Source organism: Bufo bufo, chromosome 5 (genome assembly GCF_905171765.1).
Source record: "Bufo bufo chromosome 5, aBufBuf1.1, whole genome shotgun sequence".
Taxonomy (NCBI): Eukaryota; Metazoa; Chordata; class Amphibia; order Anura; family Bufonidae; genus Bufo; species Bufo bufo.
This window is the reverse complement of record NC_053393.1, coordinates 227,385,981-227,405,461: the sequence shown is the minus strand read 5'-3', so window position 1 is coordinate 227,405,461 and position 19,481 is coordinate 227,385,981. Positions and strand designations below refer to the sequence as shown.

Below are 19,481 nucleotides of genomic sequence, written 5' to 3'. Positions count from 1 at the left end.
CCGCGCATGTGCCATGGTGACTTATTTCTGGCCTGTATAGTACAGAGCCAACGTGCCCGTTTGCGGCTCTGTATTATACTGGCCAGGAAGAAGTCATCATGGCGCATGCGCGGCGGCGTGCGCATTCAGAACATTGCGCGGCCTGGCCGGGAGAAAATCTTAAGTCTTTTGCGCAAGCGCGGCCCGGCGGGATTCGACAGGAGAGGTGGCCAGGGGAGACCAAAGACAACATCAAGTAAGAGGGGACTTATTTTCTAAAAAAGGGTGGGAATTGGGTAATAAAATGTATTTAGAAAAATGATCACTGTCAAATCATTAACAGATTTAACAGTGATCATTAAGATGAGAATACCCCTTTAAATACTTTAATTATATAAAGAAAACTTGATATTTGATGGCTTATAGATTTTGCAACACTAAAGTCACCATTACACATGTCAATATGGTGGGATCGCGCTGCTCCTCATTCACACAGAGCTTTTTCCCCGAATGCAGGTATTCACTTAATCCGGCTCAAGACAGACACCTAGATTAAATCGCAGTATACTTCCACGCAGATTGGAAAGCTCAGCATGTCATCTCTGTACGGTTCAAAACCGTCCACACCTCTATGCTGAGCCGTCGTGGGCTATCTGCAAGATGTCATAAACCGCACAATAGTGCGTACCACCAGCACAGTTAAAATCCCCTGCTTTATTATACTCACAGAACGAAAAAAATTTCAGCATGTCATTACAAAAATGGTCTTTCGCACAGCCCGACCCGGGTTTCACATGTAGCTTCGTCAGGGGCGAGAATCTAACACACCTACCTTATTTAACCTCCTCCCCCCCATGTTACACAGCTGTTGATTACAAATTGCATTATCCATCCCATCGGCCCGATATTGGGAAAGAAAATCTATGGCGGTGAATTTCGGGTATGGAGAAGATTCATTGATGACTGCCTTCTAATCTGGGTGGGAGAGAAAGGGGGGTTGGAAAGACTCATTCAGAAATTAAGTGAGAATAACTGCAACTTACTCTTTACCAGCAGTATTAGCAGTGTTGAGATCAATTTCCTAGATCTATGTATTTCTGTGGAAAATGGAAGGTTGTTTACGAGAATGTACTTTAAAGAAACAGATGTGAATACGTATATTGAGAAGACCAGTTGCCATCATGATGTATAGCTAAATAATATTCCGAAAGAGCAGTTCAAAAGAATAGCACGTAACTGTACGAAGGTTGAGGATTAAAGAACACAGAGTCAAGTGATTAAGGAAAGGTTTCTGGAAAAAGGGTATGAGGGGGAAGATTTGGAGAAGAATCAGAAAAACTTGGAAGTTTGTGAAATAGAAGGTGACTGTGGAAAAGCAAGGAAGAAAGATAGGGACTATCGCTTTGTTAATGACTCAGTACAGTGCCAATGTAGGGTTTTTAAAAATCGCGATTAAAAGAAATTGGGCAACTTTGAAGAATGTCCCCATCCTAGGGAAAGAGATACCTAGGAGGCCTGAAATCATATACAAGAAGGCTCCTAATCTAAAAACACGTTTAGTACATAGTGCAACTGCAATTGCCTCTAAAAAGAGCAATATGCAGACATTCACATGGTGCGGCTTCTGCATAGGTTGCAAAAATAGGATTCTGAAAGAGAGAATGCAACATGCGGGAGCAGTGAAGTCAACAGCAAATGGACAGGAGTTTAAAGTGAAGGGGGGTATGTCCTGTAAAAATGAAGGGGTGATTTACGCACTGGAGTGCCCTTGTGGCCCCCAGTACGTGGGAAGAACCCTCAGAAATTTGGAAGTTGGGGTACAGGAACACATACGGAATATCAAAAAAGGTTTGCCTACACATACCGGTAGTGTTTCAATGCACTTTAAGGAACACCATGAAAAAAATCTGAGGGGTTTGAAATTTATGGGAGTGGAAATAGTTAAGCCCCACTGGCGGGGTGGGGATCCGGTCATGCAAATAAATAGAAGAGATATCGAATGGATATACAAACTGAACACCCTCCAACCTAGGGGGATGAATATCGAATTCGTCCTCGAGCCCTGTTTAGTTTGAACATCCCGAATCATTGGCATTGTAGTGCGCTTGAACAGTTTTAGTGTGGAGCAAGAGATTGCCTGGTATGGGGAGGGGAGTAATACGGATGTGCGGTTTTTTATGAATGAAGAGGAGTTGTAAGGATGTTATTGGTAGACCAGTACGTGCCTGGAATATAAGTCCCAATGTGGGAAGCTAGTATGAGAAGGTTTTAAAAGTGATAAATATTTTATGTGGATTTTGGTATAAGAGTGTAATGCGATTTTATTTGTAATGTAATTATTTTTGGAGAAACTTTTTTTTTTTACCTGCAATGGGATGGATAATGCAATTTGTAATCAACAGCTGTATAACATGAGGGGAGGAGGTTAAATAAGGTAGGTGTGTTAGATTCTCGCCCCTGACGAAACTACATGTGAAACCCGGGTCGGGCTGTGCCAAAGACCATTTTTGTAATGACATGCTGAAAAATTTCTTTCTTTCTGTGAGTATAATAAAGCAGGGGATTTTAACTGTGCTGGTGGCACTCACTATTGTGCGATTTATGACATCTTACAGTAGCCCACGACGGCTCAGCATAGAGGTGTGGACGGTTCTGAACCATACAGAGATGACATGCTGAGCTTTCCAATCTGCGTGGAAGTATACTGCGATTTAATCTAGAGGCGTCTGTCTTGAGCCGGATTAGGTGAATACCTGCATTCGGGGGAAAAAGCTCTGTGTGAATGAGGAGCGGCGCGGTCCCACCATATTGACATTTTATAACTGTGAAGAACCAACTTCATCCAAGGAGACCAGCAGCGCAAGTACCATTGAAACCCAGCGACTCATTTTTCTTCTTTTTTATTGCATTACCATTACACATGTGGCTTAGCCAGCGGTATTGCACCACAGTTACTGCACCTCTGCTAGAATCTTGGAACCATGGTGATGAGGGGAATTTAGCTTATTGGAGATTTATGTAGATCTGTTTTCCATCCCTTCTATTCTATTACTAGCATGTTGCCCTTGTTTCCCATATAACCCAATTTATTCTGTGTATTATTACACCTCTTACAGTCCTTCATATACCTCAGGAGCAACACACAACCCTCGCAGATACTTATATATAAAAATAGTTTACTGATAACATGGAGATAACAAAGCAATGGACATTATACATAAAGATACAGATAACACAATACATAGAGGACACCACCACACACAGCCGCCTCCGTTCCTGCCCTCCTTGGATGCTAAGCAAATGTTGTTAATAATGTGTATGTATATACAGTATATCCAGAGTCCACCAATTTAGTCTACTGGATATACACTTCTAACCAACTCACATCCAGTACCTGACCATTAGTACATGTACATATAGAGACTCGTGCATAAACAGCATATATAGTCTATTGGTAATACAATTGCAGACTACAAATATCTATATGTACACATATAAAGTCTACTGGGATATTATACCTATATACATACCCACATAAGCACAAACATAACTTAGCTTGCTCCTGAAATGCTGTTCATCCAAGGGTGTCCAGGAAGAGCAGGGCCAGCCTGACTCCCAACTTTCACCTATATGTTCCTGTGTACCAGCCCCCCGCCATAGACTCCACCCTGTGACCACCCAAATACCTCCCCCACCCCCCTAGCCATTAATACCACTCGGTCCAATTATTAGGCATATTTGTGTGGTCATCAGGATGAGGTTCTGGCTGAAAGCCATATTTCCCTTAACACATGGCAATTAGTGGTAACAATGGAGCAGTATCTGTGGCTTCACCTTGCATGTGTAATAGCGCCCTGAGACTGATTTATTATACAGTGAAAATACAGACCATAATAATATAAAGAGTAAATCCTATTGATTTATTTTACAGCATACCCATTCCAGCGTTAGATTTGTTTGATCATATGCTAGCATTGGATCCCAGCAAACGTTGTACAGCGGAACAGGCTCTGCAGTGTGAGTTCCTTCGGGAAGTTGATCCGACAAAAATGGCGCCACCTGAGTAAGTAATATTTACCGCTCTCCAATTGTTTTGATTATCTCCAGTTTAAATCTTGTAACTTTTGAGAGCAATAACATTGGGGCAGATTTACGATTAGTGTCTGAAAATGCACCAGATCTATCGCAGTGACTGATGCGGGATGATAAATCTGCCACATTTTTAGACAGTCAAGTCTAAGTTTATAACAACTATCAGTTGACTTTTTTTATTTTTTTTATTTTTATGGCAGAATTGTGCACCATAGCTTTGCCACACACCCCCTTGTCAGACAAACGTACACCAGTTTTAGATGCAAGTTGTGCCAGAGTTATGACACATTTTAGAACAGGAACATAACTGCCATGTTTTCCCACTTAGGGGAAGATTTATCACGAGCAGTGCTTTCTGTGCCGGTCCACTGCTCTGCCTAAAGATGTGCCTAATTTATGACATGGTGCTCTCCTCCTCATATATTGGGCACATCCTCCGGCAGTCTGTGTGCCTAAGCAGATATCTACAGCAGCTCAGAATTAACGTAGATTTCTGTCTCCTTTTGTTACAGACAAATGGTGAACTTTAATCACTTCACATCCGCCCATAGGATATAAACGTCCTATGGGTGGATGTTTAACTCTGAATGGACTTTTTGGAACATCCATTCAGAGATGGAAGCTGCACGCTAATCGTGCAGCTGCCGAGCGGGGGGCCCGCTGTCAAAGAACTGTGGGAACTGTCCCTGCCTTCTATATCGCTATGCGCTTCCGCCGGGGCCGGTAGAGTGCAGGAGCTGTCGGGTCTTCCACAGACCTCGATCAGCACTGCATTGAGGCTTACAGCACTGTATTATGCTGTACAGCCTCTTTGGGGGCTGTATTTCCACTGTAACTGGGGCTATGTGAAACTTAGAAAAAAAAAAGTTTCACATGTAAAAAAAAAAAAAAATGCCCTGATAAAGTGATAAAAAAATGTTAAAAATAGAAAAAAATAAAGACATATTTGGTATTGCCGCGTCCGTAACGACCAGCTCTATAATATCACATGATCCACCCCGTCCAATAAACACCATTAAAAAAAAAACTTTGTCAAAAAGTCATTTTTGTCACCTTACATCACAAAAAGTGCAACTCCAAGTGATCAAAAAGGCGTATGTCCGACAATATAGTATAATAAGTATACATATTAAGTATCGCCGTGTCCGTAACAACCTGCTGTATAAAAATATCACGTGACCTAACCCCTCAGGTGAACACCGTAAAGAGAAGAAAATAAAAACTGTGCCAAAAAAGCCATATTTTGTCACCTAACATCACAAAGTGCAACACCAAGCGATCAAAAAGGCGTATGCTCCCCAAAAAAGTACGACTCAGTCACCTCATCCTGCAAAAAATTAGTACCTCAGGGTACACTTACAAGTTTTGTGTGTACGAGGGGCGAGATTCCCGTATTGAACCCCCAGAATGTCCCCCCACTCTGGGTGTTAGCGGGAAACTTGTGTGGGACCTTATGCACCCACTGCTAGATAAGGGTTACCACCTGTACGTGGATAACTTTTATACTAGTATCCCCTTGTTCTAGTCCCTCGACCCTAACTAAGACAATCAGTCAAAAAATAAAAAAAGCTATGGCTCTCAGACTATGGAGACGTTAAAACATCAATTTTTGTTGTTTCAAAAATACTATTATTGTGTAAAAAAATAAGTATACATATTCGGTATTGCCACATCCGTAACGATCTGCTTTATAAAAATGTCACATAACCTAACTCCTCAGGTGAACGCTGTAAAAAAAAATAAAAAAACTGTGCTAAAACAACCAATTTTTTGGTCATCTTGCCCCATAAAGTGTAATAATGAATGATCAAAAAATATGTACCCAAAAATGGTACCAATAAAAACGTCAACTCTTCCTGCAAAAAACGAACCCCTGCACAAGACGATCGGCAGAAAAAATTAAAAAGTATGACGTTCAGAAAATGGAGACACAAAAACATTTTTTTTTTTTCAAAAACGCTTTATTATGTAAAACTGAAACAAAGAAAGTAGACATATTTGATATCATTGCGTCCGTAACAACCTGCTGGATAAAAATAGCATATGATCTACCCTGTCAGATGAATGTTATAAAAAATTAAAACCGTGCCAAAACAGCAATTTTTTTGGGTTACCTCAGAACATGGTAATCAAAAAACTTAACATAGAGCAATTAAAAATCATATGTACCCCAAAATAGTACCAATAAAACTGGCACCTTATCACTTAGTTTCCAACGGTCAATTTTTTGGGAGTTTCTACTGTTAAGGGTGCATCAGGAGGGCTTCAAATGGGACATGGCATCTAAAAACCAGATCAGCAAAATCTTCCTTCCAAAAACTTCTGTGTGCCCTTACATCAGTTTACGATCACATGTGGGGTGTTTCTGTAAACCGCAGAATCAGGGTAATAAATATAAAGTTTTGGTTTGGCTGTTAACCCTCGATGTGTTAAAGAAAAATATGGATTAAAATGGAAAATATGCCCAAAAAGTAAAATTTAGGAATGTCATTTTCCTTTTAATTCTTGTGGAACACCTAAAGGGTTAACAAAGTTTGTAAAATCTGTTTACCCAATTGTAGAAACTACACTCTAATTTATGAGGGGTTTCCACTAAGCCCCACAAAGTGACTTCAGACCTGAACTGGTCCTTTAAAAAGTGGGTTTTGGACTGGTTCCTTAAAAAAATAAAATGACATTTACAAAATGGTGCCAAAGTAGACATAAGGGGAATGTTAAGTATTAAATATTTTATGAGGTATCACTTTCTGTTTTAAAAGCAGAGAAATTAAAATTTTGAAAATTGCGAATGTTTCATAATTGTTGGTAAATTTTTGATTATTTTATGAATAAAGTTGAAATATATCGATTCAAATTTACCACTGTCATGAAGTACAATGTGTCACGAGAAAACAGTCTCAGAATGGTTTGGATAAGTAAAAGCGTTCCAAAGTTATTACCACATAAAGTGACACATGTCAGATTTGCAAAATTAGGCTGTCAGGAAGGGGGTAAATGGCCCAGATGTGAAATGGTTAAGATATATTTGTCGAGGCTCCTGGCAATGCCCCCTTTCAGAAAAGTGGTGTAAAAACGGCACTGGTGCATGGTGCATGGAGAGTTGCAAACACAAGGTTTGCTACTTTTTGACACCAGAAATCAGGTGCAGGGAGATAATCTCCCTCTTTTGTTTTCAAGCTTTTTTAATGATATATTACTTTATAATTATTTATTGTATGAGAAGGGGTATACATACCTAATACAGACAATCGCACTAATCATGAACAAGACGAATTACAAACTTGTACAGAAGAAGAGAGGACCCTGTCTGCAAGTTACTTTAACTTTTTATACCTTTGTTTTCCAATCGGGCCATCATGATTGATAAAATGTCCCCATTCTTGAGCATTTTAAACTTTTGGAATTTTAGTTCATATGTAATGCAAATTTGTTTTTTACAGCCTTCCTCTTTGGCAAGATTGCCATGAATTGTGGAGTAAGAAACGTAGAAGGCAGAAACAAATGGGTATGGTCGATGATGTAACAGCACCAAAATTACCAAGGAAAGACTTGTCTGTGGGCCTGGATGATAGCAGAAATAGCACACCCCAAGGCGTACAGGCATCTTCTCAAAAAACTCAGGGATTTCCTGGTGTTGGATTAGGTGAGAATGTGTTTTTACTGTTTTTTGTTTGTTCCCCCCCCTCCATCTACTAGCCTACTTAAGCCTGATATATCCATCTCAGTTTTTCGGCACTACCATCATGCCTAGGCAGCACACCCACTGTCTTGCTGTTATGTTTGGCACTGATCTTTCCTTTTCCCCCTGTATTCAAGCCCGCTCATGCAGCCTGCCTCAAAAAACATGTCTAGAATCCGCCCCTTTCTTACTGTGGAAACAACCAAAACTCTCATTGTTACCCTGATCCATTCCCCTCTTGATTACTGTAACTCATTACTAATTTGCCTCCCCTCATTAAACTCTCCCCTCTCCAATCTCTCTAACCACTACTCCGATGCCTCAGCCCTGTGCCAGTCATTGCACTGGTTACCCAAACAGTACAGAATTCAATGTAAAGTCCTTATTCTCACCCACAAAGCTCTCCACAGTGCTGCACCCCCACATCTCCTCTCTCATCTCTGTCTACCACACTACCCACCACTACGCTCTGGATTATGGAGGATAGTTGTAAATAATTTGCAAACCTCTCACTCCAGTCTTCAAGACTTCTCGGGTGCTGCACCAGTTCTCTGGAATGCCCTACCCCAAGCAATTAGGATAATTCACAACATATCTATCTTAAGATGGCAGACCATTGTACCAAACATGCACTTTGTCACCCCTATCTTCTCAAAAATTTTAAGCTTTTCAAGCAAGGCCCTCATTCCTCTTGTTTTAAAAGTTGATTTGCTGCTAGGTTTTCTCGTGCATGGCATTGGGGGACACAGCACCATGGGTATATGTCCAACTACCACTAGGAGGCGACTCTAGACATAAGTGTTGGCTCCTCCCCGTTGGGCTATACCCTCTCCACAGGCACTAGGCTAACCAGTCTTGTTCTAGTGTCCATAGGAGGCAGACCTGACCTGCTTTTTTGTGCAGGTCATCCTGCTACTTTTTTATTTTATTTTTTCTTCAATCATTTTTTCTTTCTCTGCAGATTTCGGCCTGCGGCAGGGGTGGCTCGGCTCTATCGTGTTCCACTTTACGCGCCCGCAGGGGGGAAACTAATCGGGTACCTGGCAGCCACCCAGTCCCCACTTGAAACTGCTTCCGCAGTGGAATTCCGGTAGACCCACGGCTCCCGTGTTGAGTCCGCCGAGGGGGTGGTCACTGCTGCGCCTGAAGACATCGGAAGGTAAGTAGGGATCCGGATCCATTGTGGGGGCCCTGTAGTCCCCTTCTCCCTCCCTCCTTCCCCCTCCCCAACCCCTCCCATGGCCTCTTAGGGTCTGAGGCACTTTGCTGGGTGGTCCACCCACTTTATCTCCACTATCCCCATGAAGGGGGTTATTTTGGGGCCAGGATACCTGCAGGGAGGCCCATGTCTCCTCTGGGTCCGGCACTTCCACGGAAGTTGCAGCATTCCCGCATTAATGGGGGTCATTTTCGGGTGTTTTCCTGAGAGGGCCTCCTCAATTCCCCTCGGCCCTGTGTTCCTCCCGCTCCGCGGTTGCTTCCGAGCACCTCCGCGAACGCGGGCGTCTGTTTCCGGCTGCATTTTCCTAATCTAGGCCCCAGTTTTTCAGCCGACTAGGCCGCAGAGCCTTCTCTCCGCCCACTCCTGGCTTCCCGGGCTCTCTCATTCATCCTCCCTCCGGGGCCTTTCCTCCTTGCCCAATCCAGCTCCAGGTGCCCTGAGAGGGGCGGTTCTTCCTCCGGCTGCCGGCTTCTTTCTCTACGCCGGGTCGCCATCTTCTCCTGCATGGGGCGCGCTGACACAGCTCCTGGGGTCTGGTAGGCAGCCTTTGGCTGATTTGCTCTGCAGGCTCCCCCCCCCCCCCTTCCTTCCTCTCAATTGCCGCATTCTCCTGCAGCCCTGCCACCTGATCTATTGCTGCTGCAGCACCTCTTGGGAACAGTGGCTCCGGGGACAGTTAGGTCAGCCCTGCTGCTCTATGAGGGCCTCCTCTCCCAGCCTCCTTATCGGATCGCCACGTATTTCACGTGCGTCCGTTGTCTACGGAGGAAGGAGGTTTCCATGTGGTCGGCTTGTTTCCCCCCCTTTCCACCCTTTTGTGTAGGTCCCCCCCTGAATGGGCTCCCTCCCTGTCGTACCATGGGAACTTTGCCTGACCCCCCCCCCCCCCCCCCCAGGGTCACGCAAGGAGTAGCCCACGGACCAACCTCTTGTGGTCTTAACTAGCTTCCACCCCTCCTCGGCATCCTTGGGTCGTCCCAGGACAGGCCTGAGGCTGGTGACGAAGCCTTCTCTGTCAGTTGCCTCTGGGGACACCTCTGCACCGATTCCCTCGGAACAGAGCATCAGGCGGTCTTCCACCATATAGAATCCCTCTGTGAGGTCAAGACAAGCGTGCACGGAGGAACCTACCCTACCCAGGTTTTGGTGCCCCTCTAGTGGACTTTCGGATGGCGCTCTCCTGCCTGCACAGGTAATTACCGCACTGGTAAGGCAGCCGTCTCCGTGCTTAGCAACTGGGACACCTACGCGATGTCTCTGGTACGTACGCCCTCGTAGGCTGTACACGACAGACCTTCCTGGTTCCCCTATCCTGGGGCTATGTTCCAGGCAAGCTGATAATTCAGGCAAACGCCTCTTGTAGGGTTGGTAACCCTTCTCGGCCTCTAAAGGTTCTTTTGTAGTAGCCTGTATCAGAGAATACAGGCCGGCTTTTATTGCCGTGGCGATTAGTTCCTACACTTACTCCAGATGCTGTAGCCATTACCTCTGGCTGGCTCTATGGTGTTCCACGTGGCACTATTTCCCCCTGCCGGGTGAGATATACAGGCCACCTTCAATTGCCGTAGCAATTGCCCCTGTCTGTTTCCAGCCACCTTGCTCCCTTCATAGGTAGAGTTCCTACACCATCTCCAGATGCTGTAGCCAATACCCCTGGCGGGCTCTTTTGTGTTCCATGCGGCAACATTTCTCCCTACGGGCGAGATATAGAGGCCACTTTCAATTGCCATAGAATTGCCCCTCTCTGGTTCTAGTGGGCACCAAGTTGCCACCTTGATCCCTTCATAGGTAGAGTACCTGCACCATCTCCGGATGCTGTAGCCGTTACTCCTGTCTGGCTTTATGGTGTACCATGTGGCATTTTCTCTCCCTTAACGGACGAGATATTGAGGCCTCCTCCAATTGCCGTGGTCATTGCACCTACCTCATCATACTGTGCACCAAACAGCCATCTTACTCTCTTCTTAGGTAGATTCCTGCACCGTCTCCGATCTGCAACCGTTACACCTGTCTGGCTCTATGGAGTACTATGTGGCCCTGTTTCCCTCTGGTGAAATAGAGGGCCTCCTTCAGTTGCCATTGCACTTACTTAATTGTGGTGTGCACCTGTTGTTCTTTGTGGTACCGTGTGGCCCTATTTTCCCCCTCCCGAGCGGAATATAGGTAGCATTGCTAACGCGGTAGCTGCTGCACTTCTCTGGTCCTAGGGTGCACCGTGCGGCCACATCGCTCTAATCTTAAATCTAGTGCCTCTACCATCTCCAGATGCTGTACCCATTGCACCTGTCTGGTCGTATCTCCACACTACACAGCCGTATTGCTACTTTAACAGGTTGTGGACCTGTACCCTCCAAATGCGGTTGCATTCCCGGATGCTGTGGCTTTGTTTCCACTCTCCTTAGTGTGCAACATGCTGCCACTTTAGCTCGGTTTTGGGCGTGTATTTTTAGCCCACAGGCTGGGCCCTATGGTGCAATCTGTGGCCCATACAGTTTCTGTATTACGGGGTGCTTCCTTCCCCGGACTCTATTCTATGCTCCAGATATGGTTACTGCTCTTCTTTTTTGGTTCTTCCATACATCTGCCACTCCGTTACTGTCGTGCTCTATGGTCGTCTTGTACTTTCTCAAGGCACTGTCTACAACAGGCCATCCTGGTTCAGCATGTACATGGTAACCATATCTGGCAGGGGTGGGCCAGCCCAACCCCCATCTCCACCTTGTCGGTCTACTGCTACTTCGGGTGTACCCAGTATATGGCTGATCTGTTCTGATCTGGTGGGTGGTCCACATACAACCACGCTCCCTACACCATGGCCAGGTGGTTGTTGGCTTTTGTGCTAGGGTTGCTCTTGCCATCCCTGTAATGTACTTCTGTCTGCGGCACTCCGCGTTACCCCATATTATAAAGGATTACCCGCGTTGTTTTCTGTTACAGGGCGGACTACTCCTGGTGGAGTACAGTGATCTCCACTGGATCTTTTTCCTTGTTGAGGTACGTAGCTTGCTGAGCACCGGCCGCTGCAGCGGTTTTCGGCCATCACTGGATGTCCTCCGCCACACGGAATCCTTCTGGGGTCAGCGTTTTTTCCTCGTTAGACGTCCTTCCTGATGAGTCAGGGACAGAAACACTGAGCGCCACACACCTGCCTGGTAGGTGAATTTTCTGCTGATTGCTCAGGCAACGGACAGGGTTCCGTAGTTCCTTCTCGGTCCGGGTGTTCCCTTATATTCTCTGCTTAGTTGTACTATATGACAGAGGGCAGTTCCCTTGGACCTTGCTATTGTCTGCGCCTGTCTGGTACTTTCTCCCCCTGGGAGTCTTCTGTGTGTCGGTCGCAGCTGGTTTCTACATTTCGTGTAGTCGCTCCCAGTTTCTTTATAGCGACTTCGCCATTCCTTATGCGTATGGGTGTCTGTCGATTTAGTGGTACAACCCAAGCCGCTGTACTTGCCCTCCCCGGGACAATGTATACAGATTGCTAGCCACTATTCTTAGAATGGCTAGTTGTCCATGACCAATCCCTTCCCATATGGCGGTTCTTTTCATTTTTTTCTTGGATATTCTGGCTTTCGTTGTCCTCTGGTGGTTCAGTTCCTGGTTCCTTGTGAGCCCATACCGGGTACTCCTTTCTGGAGTCCCTGTCCCCGTTCATGGACCACGCAGATTCTGTATGATCGTTGTTTGTTTGGGGGGACCTGGGTTGATTGTTCCCCTTGTGGGTTCCAATAGCCTTGTGGACCTCTTGGTATTCGTGTCTATCTTCCCATCCTCCCACGTCAAGTACCTGGTATTGAGTGGTTTTGTGCTACGCTTTGCATTTCCACCTTATGGTCTCCTTCAGGAGGGACTTCCTCCTGTTTGTAGAATCTTCCTCCTTAGATTGTTGGGAGTACTGTGCTTCTCCTCCCATGTCTCTCAGTCCAGTGTGTCCCTGCTGAGATTTCCTGGGCCTGCATCTCCCTGATACTTCATTTGGGCAGAGTTTCTCCGGTCTTGCGCTTCTCAGCTATATTTTGTTTTCAGAGGCTCGTTCCTCGTCTCCTGGTTTTGGGATGCAGGTCTTATCTTTTCTCTTTTCCTGGCATTTACTTACAACCCCTTCCCTTTCCAAGGGTTGGCGATTTCCCTTAGCGTCTTTGGGGTTTTCTCCTTTCAATAGGGCGCTTATCTTCATCACCTGTGTTGCGCTGAGGGGAGTCCTGCTCCCTTCTCAAGTGAGCCTTGCTATGGCTTCCCTCACTCGTTTGGCCTTCAGTGAGTCCATGTTCCCTTGTTCCCCTGGCCTGTCAGGGGTTGACCTCAGGGTGTTTGTGCTTTTGCCTGAGTCAATTAGAATGTTGGGTAGCTCCAATACGTGGTGCTGTCCTACTTTCTCTCCAGCCTTTGGGTGAGCTGGGTGTTTCTCTTTTGCCACCTTCTTGCTTTTGGGTCCTTCTCCCAGGCATTTGTCCTGTGGTGCGGGCAGTCTTCGCTGTTGCTTCATTGGGGTTTCTCCCTTATTATGAGGCTTCTTGCCTATTCTGTGCTTTCCTCCTGTTTGGGTCACATGGTTCTCCCGCACCTGTATGCCCAATCGGTGGCATGGCTGTCCTTTTTCCCACCCTCTGGGACTGCTTTGGGACGTCCCATGGTGCTGTGTCCCCCAATGCCATGCACGAGAAATTTGATTTTTTTGTACTCACCGTAAAATCCTTTTCTCGTAGTAGGCATTGGGGGACACAGATCCCACCCTATGTTTTTTACTTCCGCTTCTCCGGGCTGGTCTCTTGATCTTTCCCGGTACGGGGTTGTTGGTTCCTTGCCTTTCTTCTCTCCTACTGCTTTTGGTACAAACTGGTTAGCCTAGTGCCTGTGGAGAGGGTATAGCCCAACGGGGAGGAGCCAACACTTTTTATGTCTAGTGTCGCCTCCTAGTGGTAGTTGGACATATACCCATGGTGCTGTGTCCCCCAATGCCTACTACGAGAAAAGGATTTTACGGTGAGTCCAAAAAATCCAATTATTTATAACTGTGTTTGTACTTGAACCCCCTGATTGTAAAGTGCTGCGGAATATGTTGGCGCTATATAAATAAAGATGATGATTATTATTATTATTATGGTATTAATATAACAAGATCGAAAAACGTCTAAAAGTAAATGTTATTTCTAAGTTTTATAAGCCTCAGTTGAAGAGGACACTTACTGCTCTGCTTTTCTTATATACGACCCCATTTTTACAAAGTTGATTTACCAGTTAAATGAAAGGAGTAGAAGCTTTGTTCCCACCAAACATTCAAATACCCGTACACACAATAATTTTATATAATTTTCTGTGTATTTCCTAAGGTCACTCCAGTACTGGACAGCAGCTGAACCAGAATCAAATGGCTATATTGCTGAATTTACTGCAGTCTCAGAACAGTGTCAGCATGGCACAGTTTGCCCAGGGTATGAACATTAAGGTGAATCCTGAAACTCAGCAGCAGCTGAGTAATCTGAATCTTCCAGCTGGTATTCTAGCGTCTACCAATAAACCACCAGAACCTAAAGAAGAGCCTTGTGTTCCAGCTGCAGTACCTGTTCCTGAGCTGCCTTCTATCCCATCATTGACTTTACCTAAGACAACGGCAGAGGCGGCTCAAACTACTATTCAAAGCCCCTTTGGAGTCTTATTGTCTCAGCTGTTAAAAGAACAGGAACAGCAAAGCACTGATGAGGTAGCACAAGTGGCTCCTGAAAATAATGCAAATGAGGAGCCCCTAAAGCCCAGGCGACCGCCCAGCCCTGCACCCATTGGTATGTATTGTGGCATCTCATTTCAGCTGTCCAATGAGTTTCACTTCAGTGAGGCAAGCTGGTTCCATCTGTGTACGTTAGAATAGAATAGTCTATTACTTTATTGTGTCCTGCAAAAAAAATGCACATTATATGGACTAGAATATTGCTGTTATTGAACTACATTTTTGTCTGGAGTTAGTTTCTACAGTTAAGCAGTTTAGAAGATGAACTATAAAATTGAGGCGCAGTTAGAAGAGCTGACCGAGCCAATTCTCAGAATCTGTGCCCAATTTTTAAAAAAGTGCTAAACAAAAACAGCTATCCGCAGTCCCGCCATTCCCCAACCGCGACTTGTGTGTCGCTTCGCGTCCAATGACGACTGTGGCGAATCACTGCTTGTGACATGTTAACAATGTACTATTCTAGCATGTGACTGCTAAGTCCATTAATTGACTGCAGTGCACAGGACCAAGCAACTTATGTTCCAGCGGGGACCAGAATGGGGTGTGACCGAGGATTTTTTTATTTTTTTTTGCACAGGTTCTGAAGATTGGGTCAGTTGGCACCTAAGGGCTCATTCACATGAACGTATGAATGGGTCCGCATCCGTTTCACAATTTTGCGGAACAGGTGCAGACCCATTAATTTCAATGGGGCAGCAAAAGATGCGGACAGCACACGGTGTGCTGCCCGCATTCGTTGTTCCTTTCTGCGGCCCCGCAAAAAATATAGAGCATGTCCTATTCTTGTCCAGACAAGAATATGCATTTTCTATCATAGTGCCGGCCATGTGCAGTCCGCAAAATGCGGAAAGCACATGGGCCAGCATCTGTCCCATTTGAATGAGCTCTAATTGACGTTGCATGCAAATGTTGTCACAGAGTTCACTTTATTCATTGCAAAAGGTGAAATCTCCAGGGAAAACCCATGGCTTTTCTGCCAAATAATGAGCATTCTGCAGATTAGTAAGTTTTTCCCACATCCACATGTATTGTACTGTAAATTGCTGTGGTTTTGGTGTGTAAAATCTGCAGCAATTCCACCAAGTCTGAATGTGGCTTGGGCTACATTTCACACTAGCGTTTTTGCTGGATCTGGCAGGATTCAGCAAAAACCCTTCCGTTACTGATAATACAACCATCTGCATCCGTTATTGGCGGATCCGCTTGTATTATCTTTAACATTGCCAAGACGGATCCGTCATTAATTCTATTGAAAGTCAATGGGGGACAGATCAGTTTTCTATTGTGTTAGATTGCTTTTTATTCTCCGCTGTGATTGGATCGCGGCACATTGAGAAACCTTGGTGTCTCCTCCTCCCTGTACTGATGATCAGTATTAACATACTGAGCGGGGAAAACTGCAGGGGGGCATAAGAGCGATATTTAAAAGAAAAAACAGGCAGGGTGGCAGCATCAGCCGGCGGTACCCCGCAAGGAAAGGTATTTATCTAAACAAAAAAAACATGAAATGTCCTCTTTTAACTCTGACACAATAGAAAACGGATCTGTCCCCCATTGACTTGCATTGTGACGGATCCGTCTTGCTCTGCATCCCATGACGGAAAGAAAACCGCTGCATGCTGTGGTTTCCTCTCCGGTATGAGAACTAAACGGAACGGAATGCATTCCATTCTGTTCAGTTACGTTTTTTCCCCATTGACAATGAATGGGGACAAAACATAAGCGTTTTTTTCCGGTATTGAGACGCTAAAACGGACCTCAGAACTGGAAAATAGCAACGCTAGTGTGAAAGTAGCCTAAGGCTGCTTTCACACGTGCGTTGTCCGGATCCGTTGTGTACTCCATTTGACGGAAGTGCCCGCCGGATCCGTAACACCGCAAGTGAACTGAAAGCATTTGAAGACTGATCCGTCTTCAAAATGCGATCAGTGTTACTATGGCAGCCAGGACGCTATTAAAGTCCTGGTTGCCATAGTAGTAGTGGGGAGCGGGGGAGCAGTATACTTGCCGTCCGTGCGGCTCCCGGGGCGCTCCAGAATGACGTCAGTGCGCCCCATGCGCATGGATGACGTGATCCATGTGATCACGTCATCCATGCGCGTGGGGCGCCCTGACGTCACTCTGGAGCGCCCGGGAGCCGCACGGACGGTAAGTATACTGCTCCCCCGCTCCCCACTGCACTTTACCATGGCAAACAGGACTTTAGCGTCCTGGCAGCCATGGTAACCATTCAGAAAAAGCTAAACGTCGGATCCGGTAATGCGCCGAAACGACGTTTAGCTTAAGGCCGGATCCGGATTAATGCCTTTCAATGGGCATTAATTCCGGATCCGGCCTTGCGGCAAGTGTTCAGGATTTTTGGCCGGAGCAAAAAGCGCAGCATGCTGCGGTATTTTCTCCGGCCAAAAAACGTTCCGGTCCGGAACTGAAGACATCCTGATGCATCCTGAACGGATTTCTCTCCATTCAGAATGCATTGGGATAATCCTGATCAGGATTTTTCCGGCATAGAGCCCCGACGACGGAACTCTATGCCGGAAAAGAACAACGCAAGTGTGAAAGAGCCCTAAGTTGTACAATATTGTGTACAAAATGTCATTTTTTTTTTTTCCTTATTTAGTTGAAGATGCCAGTGAGGCCAGCCTTCAGCCGACTCTCGAAGATCTACCAAATGAACAAAACTTTACTCACATCTTGCCTCCAGATCAGCGGCCCCCTGAGCCACCAGAACCACCTCCTGTAGGAGAAGAAGACCTTGATTACCGGACAGAGAGGCAGCAGGTGCAGAACACTAGCAATCCTGCTGGTGACCCTCATGCAGAAGTGAAAGCAGCACTATTGCAGATTATTGCTCAGCACCACGCTCAGGAACAGGACACAATTGGTACAGATTACACTGGGGGAGCATCTTTTCTGAAGGCACCAGACTGCACTGAAAATTTTGGACAAACTTTCCTGCCAGCCACGTACAGTAATGACTTGGCTGCTAATGTGCCTGGTGTTGCTGTTTTGGAAGGACATCTTGAAAATCAACCTGTCGACAATTACAGTACTTCTTCATCTCAGATTAGTAACCAGCTCCCAGTACATACGGCTTTTCCTGAGCCCTTTTGTAACTCTGCCACCACTTACAGGGACAGCTACCTCAGTGCTGGCTCTATGTTGTTCAGTGGTGACAAAGACCACCGATTTGAGTACAGTCAAAGCCCTACAATCCTTCTGGGAAACAATCTCTCTGCAGGGTTGGACAGTCAAAATTTGCCAACAAAAATGCCTAACTTTGGTTTCAGCACTAATGTACCAGAGCATCTTGGTTTACCTGCTATAATGCACCGACCTGCGTGGGCATCTCCTCACCATGGTCCACCCTTCTCTCAAGGACATGGAGGACATATGGGTACCTATATCAGAGGACGGGGGAGGGGTTTACCATTCTAATTTCTGTTCCCTCAGGCAAAATATTTCTATCTGGAATGACTTTTTACTTTTCAGCATGGCTGCGTTTTACAGCAGCTGTATACTAGACTTGATAACTGATTGGACAACAGCTTTATTTTTATGTAAAAAAATAAAATAAAAAAATGGTCTTGCAATACAACAGCCAACAGTGGGAGGTACTGAAAGGGGATAACTGCAATTGATTCTGCGTTTGAAAGCAAGTAATTTACACCTTGACAAATATTAGCAGAAATCTTTATTTTGTACTTTCATTTTTAGTTAGATATTAATTTTAAGGACATCTTCTTTAGTTTTGTCCCCTCGCACTTGCAGAAATTTTGAAGAATCCAGCACACTTGTGCTTATTTTTTGTACATTTGGACCAATGTTTGGTAACGCCAGGGCAGTGCTTTAATTCCTTTATCTGTTTTCTTTGTACAAAACTATCTTTAGTCCTTTAGTCAAAGGTCACTGTCAGTTCTTTCACAGCTTTCTGTGTCATTGTGAAACTTGTGCTCATTTCAGACAAAAAAAACACATTTTTTTCTTGTAATGCAAACGTTTTATCAACTGTTTTCTTCTATCAAGTAAGGAAATAAACGTTGATTAAAACGCCCCTGATTCTGAAGTCTGATCTTACATAGTGTTTTATTGCACTCACACTTTTTAACTGTGATCCATTTTTATGATAGCACAGTAGCAGTTATAGCACATTACAAGATGCATATATGTGTATATATAATTTATCAATTTTAATAAAGCATTGAATTGGAAATTCACAAGGACATCTTAGCAGGATTACATACTCTGTACATTGCTGTGGGACACAGAACATCAGCTACCATTGCTTTGCAACAATAGAATGATTGCTTCACATGTACATGTATGCTAATTTATGAGCAGCTTATTGTCAGAGGCTCCTCTAACAAAAAGATTACTCAAAGTGAATAAGGCTACTTTCACATCTGCGCTTTTGCTGGATCCGTCATGAAGCAGCAAAAACGCTTCCGTCATGATAATGCAACCGTCTGCATCCGTTGTGAACAGATACGGTTGTATTGTCTCTAAAATAGCCAAGACGGATCCGTCTCTAAAACCATTGTAAGTCAATAGGGGATGGATCCGTTTTCTTTTGTGTCTTACATTGTGAGAATCCGTTTTGCTCCGCATCCCTGGACGCACTCAAAAACACTGCTTGCAGTGCATTTGTGTGTGACATAGGAACAGAATGGAATGCATTCTGGTGCACTCCGATGCCTTCATTTCAGTTTTGTCCCCATTGACAATGAATTGGGACAAAACTGAAGCGTTTTCTTCTTCTATTGAGATCCTATGACGGATCTCAA

General features: G+C 45.0%; 1 protein-coding gene across 1 annotated transcript in view; it reads left to right on the top strand.

Moving 5' to 3' along the window:
- CDK13 (cyclin dependent kinase 13) overlaps nt 1-18,874 on the top strand; it is a 78,774-nt gene extending 59,900 nt beyond the window's left edge. Inside the window, exons 11-14 of the mRNA XM_040431317.1 lie at nt 3,911-4,042; nt 7,512-7,714; nt 14,303-14,752; nt 17,318-18,874. Coding sequence (XP_040287251.1) covers nt 3,911-4,042; nt 7,512-7,714; nt 14,303-14,752; nt 17,318-18,135 — 1,603 coding nt within the window. The 3' untranslated portion in view covers nt 18,136-18,874. The remainder of the gene's footprint in view (nt 1-3,910; nt 4,043-7,511; nt 7,715-14,302; nt 14,753-17,317) is intronic.
- Nucleotides 18,875-19,481: the final 607 nt, after the last annotated feature.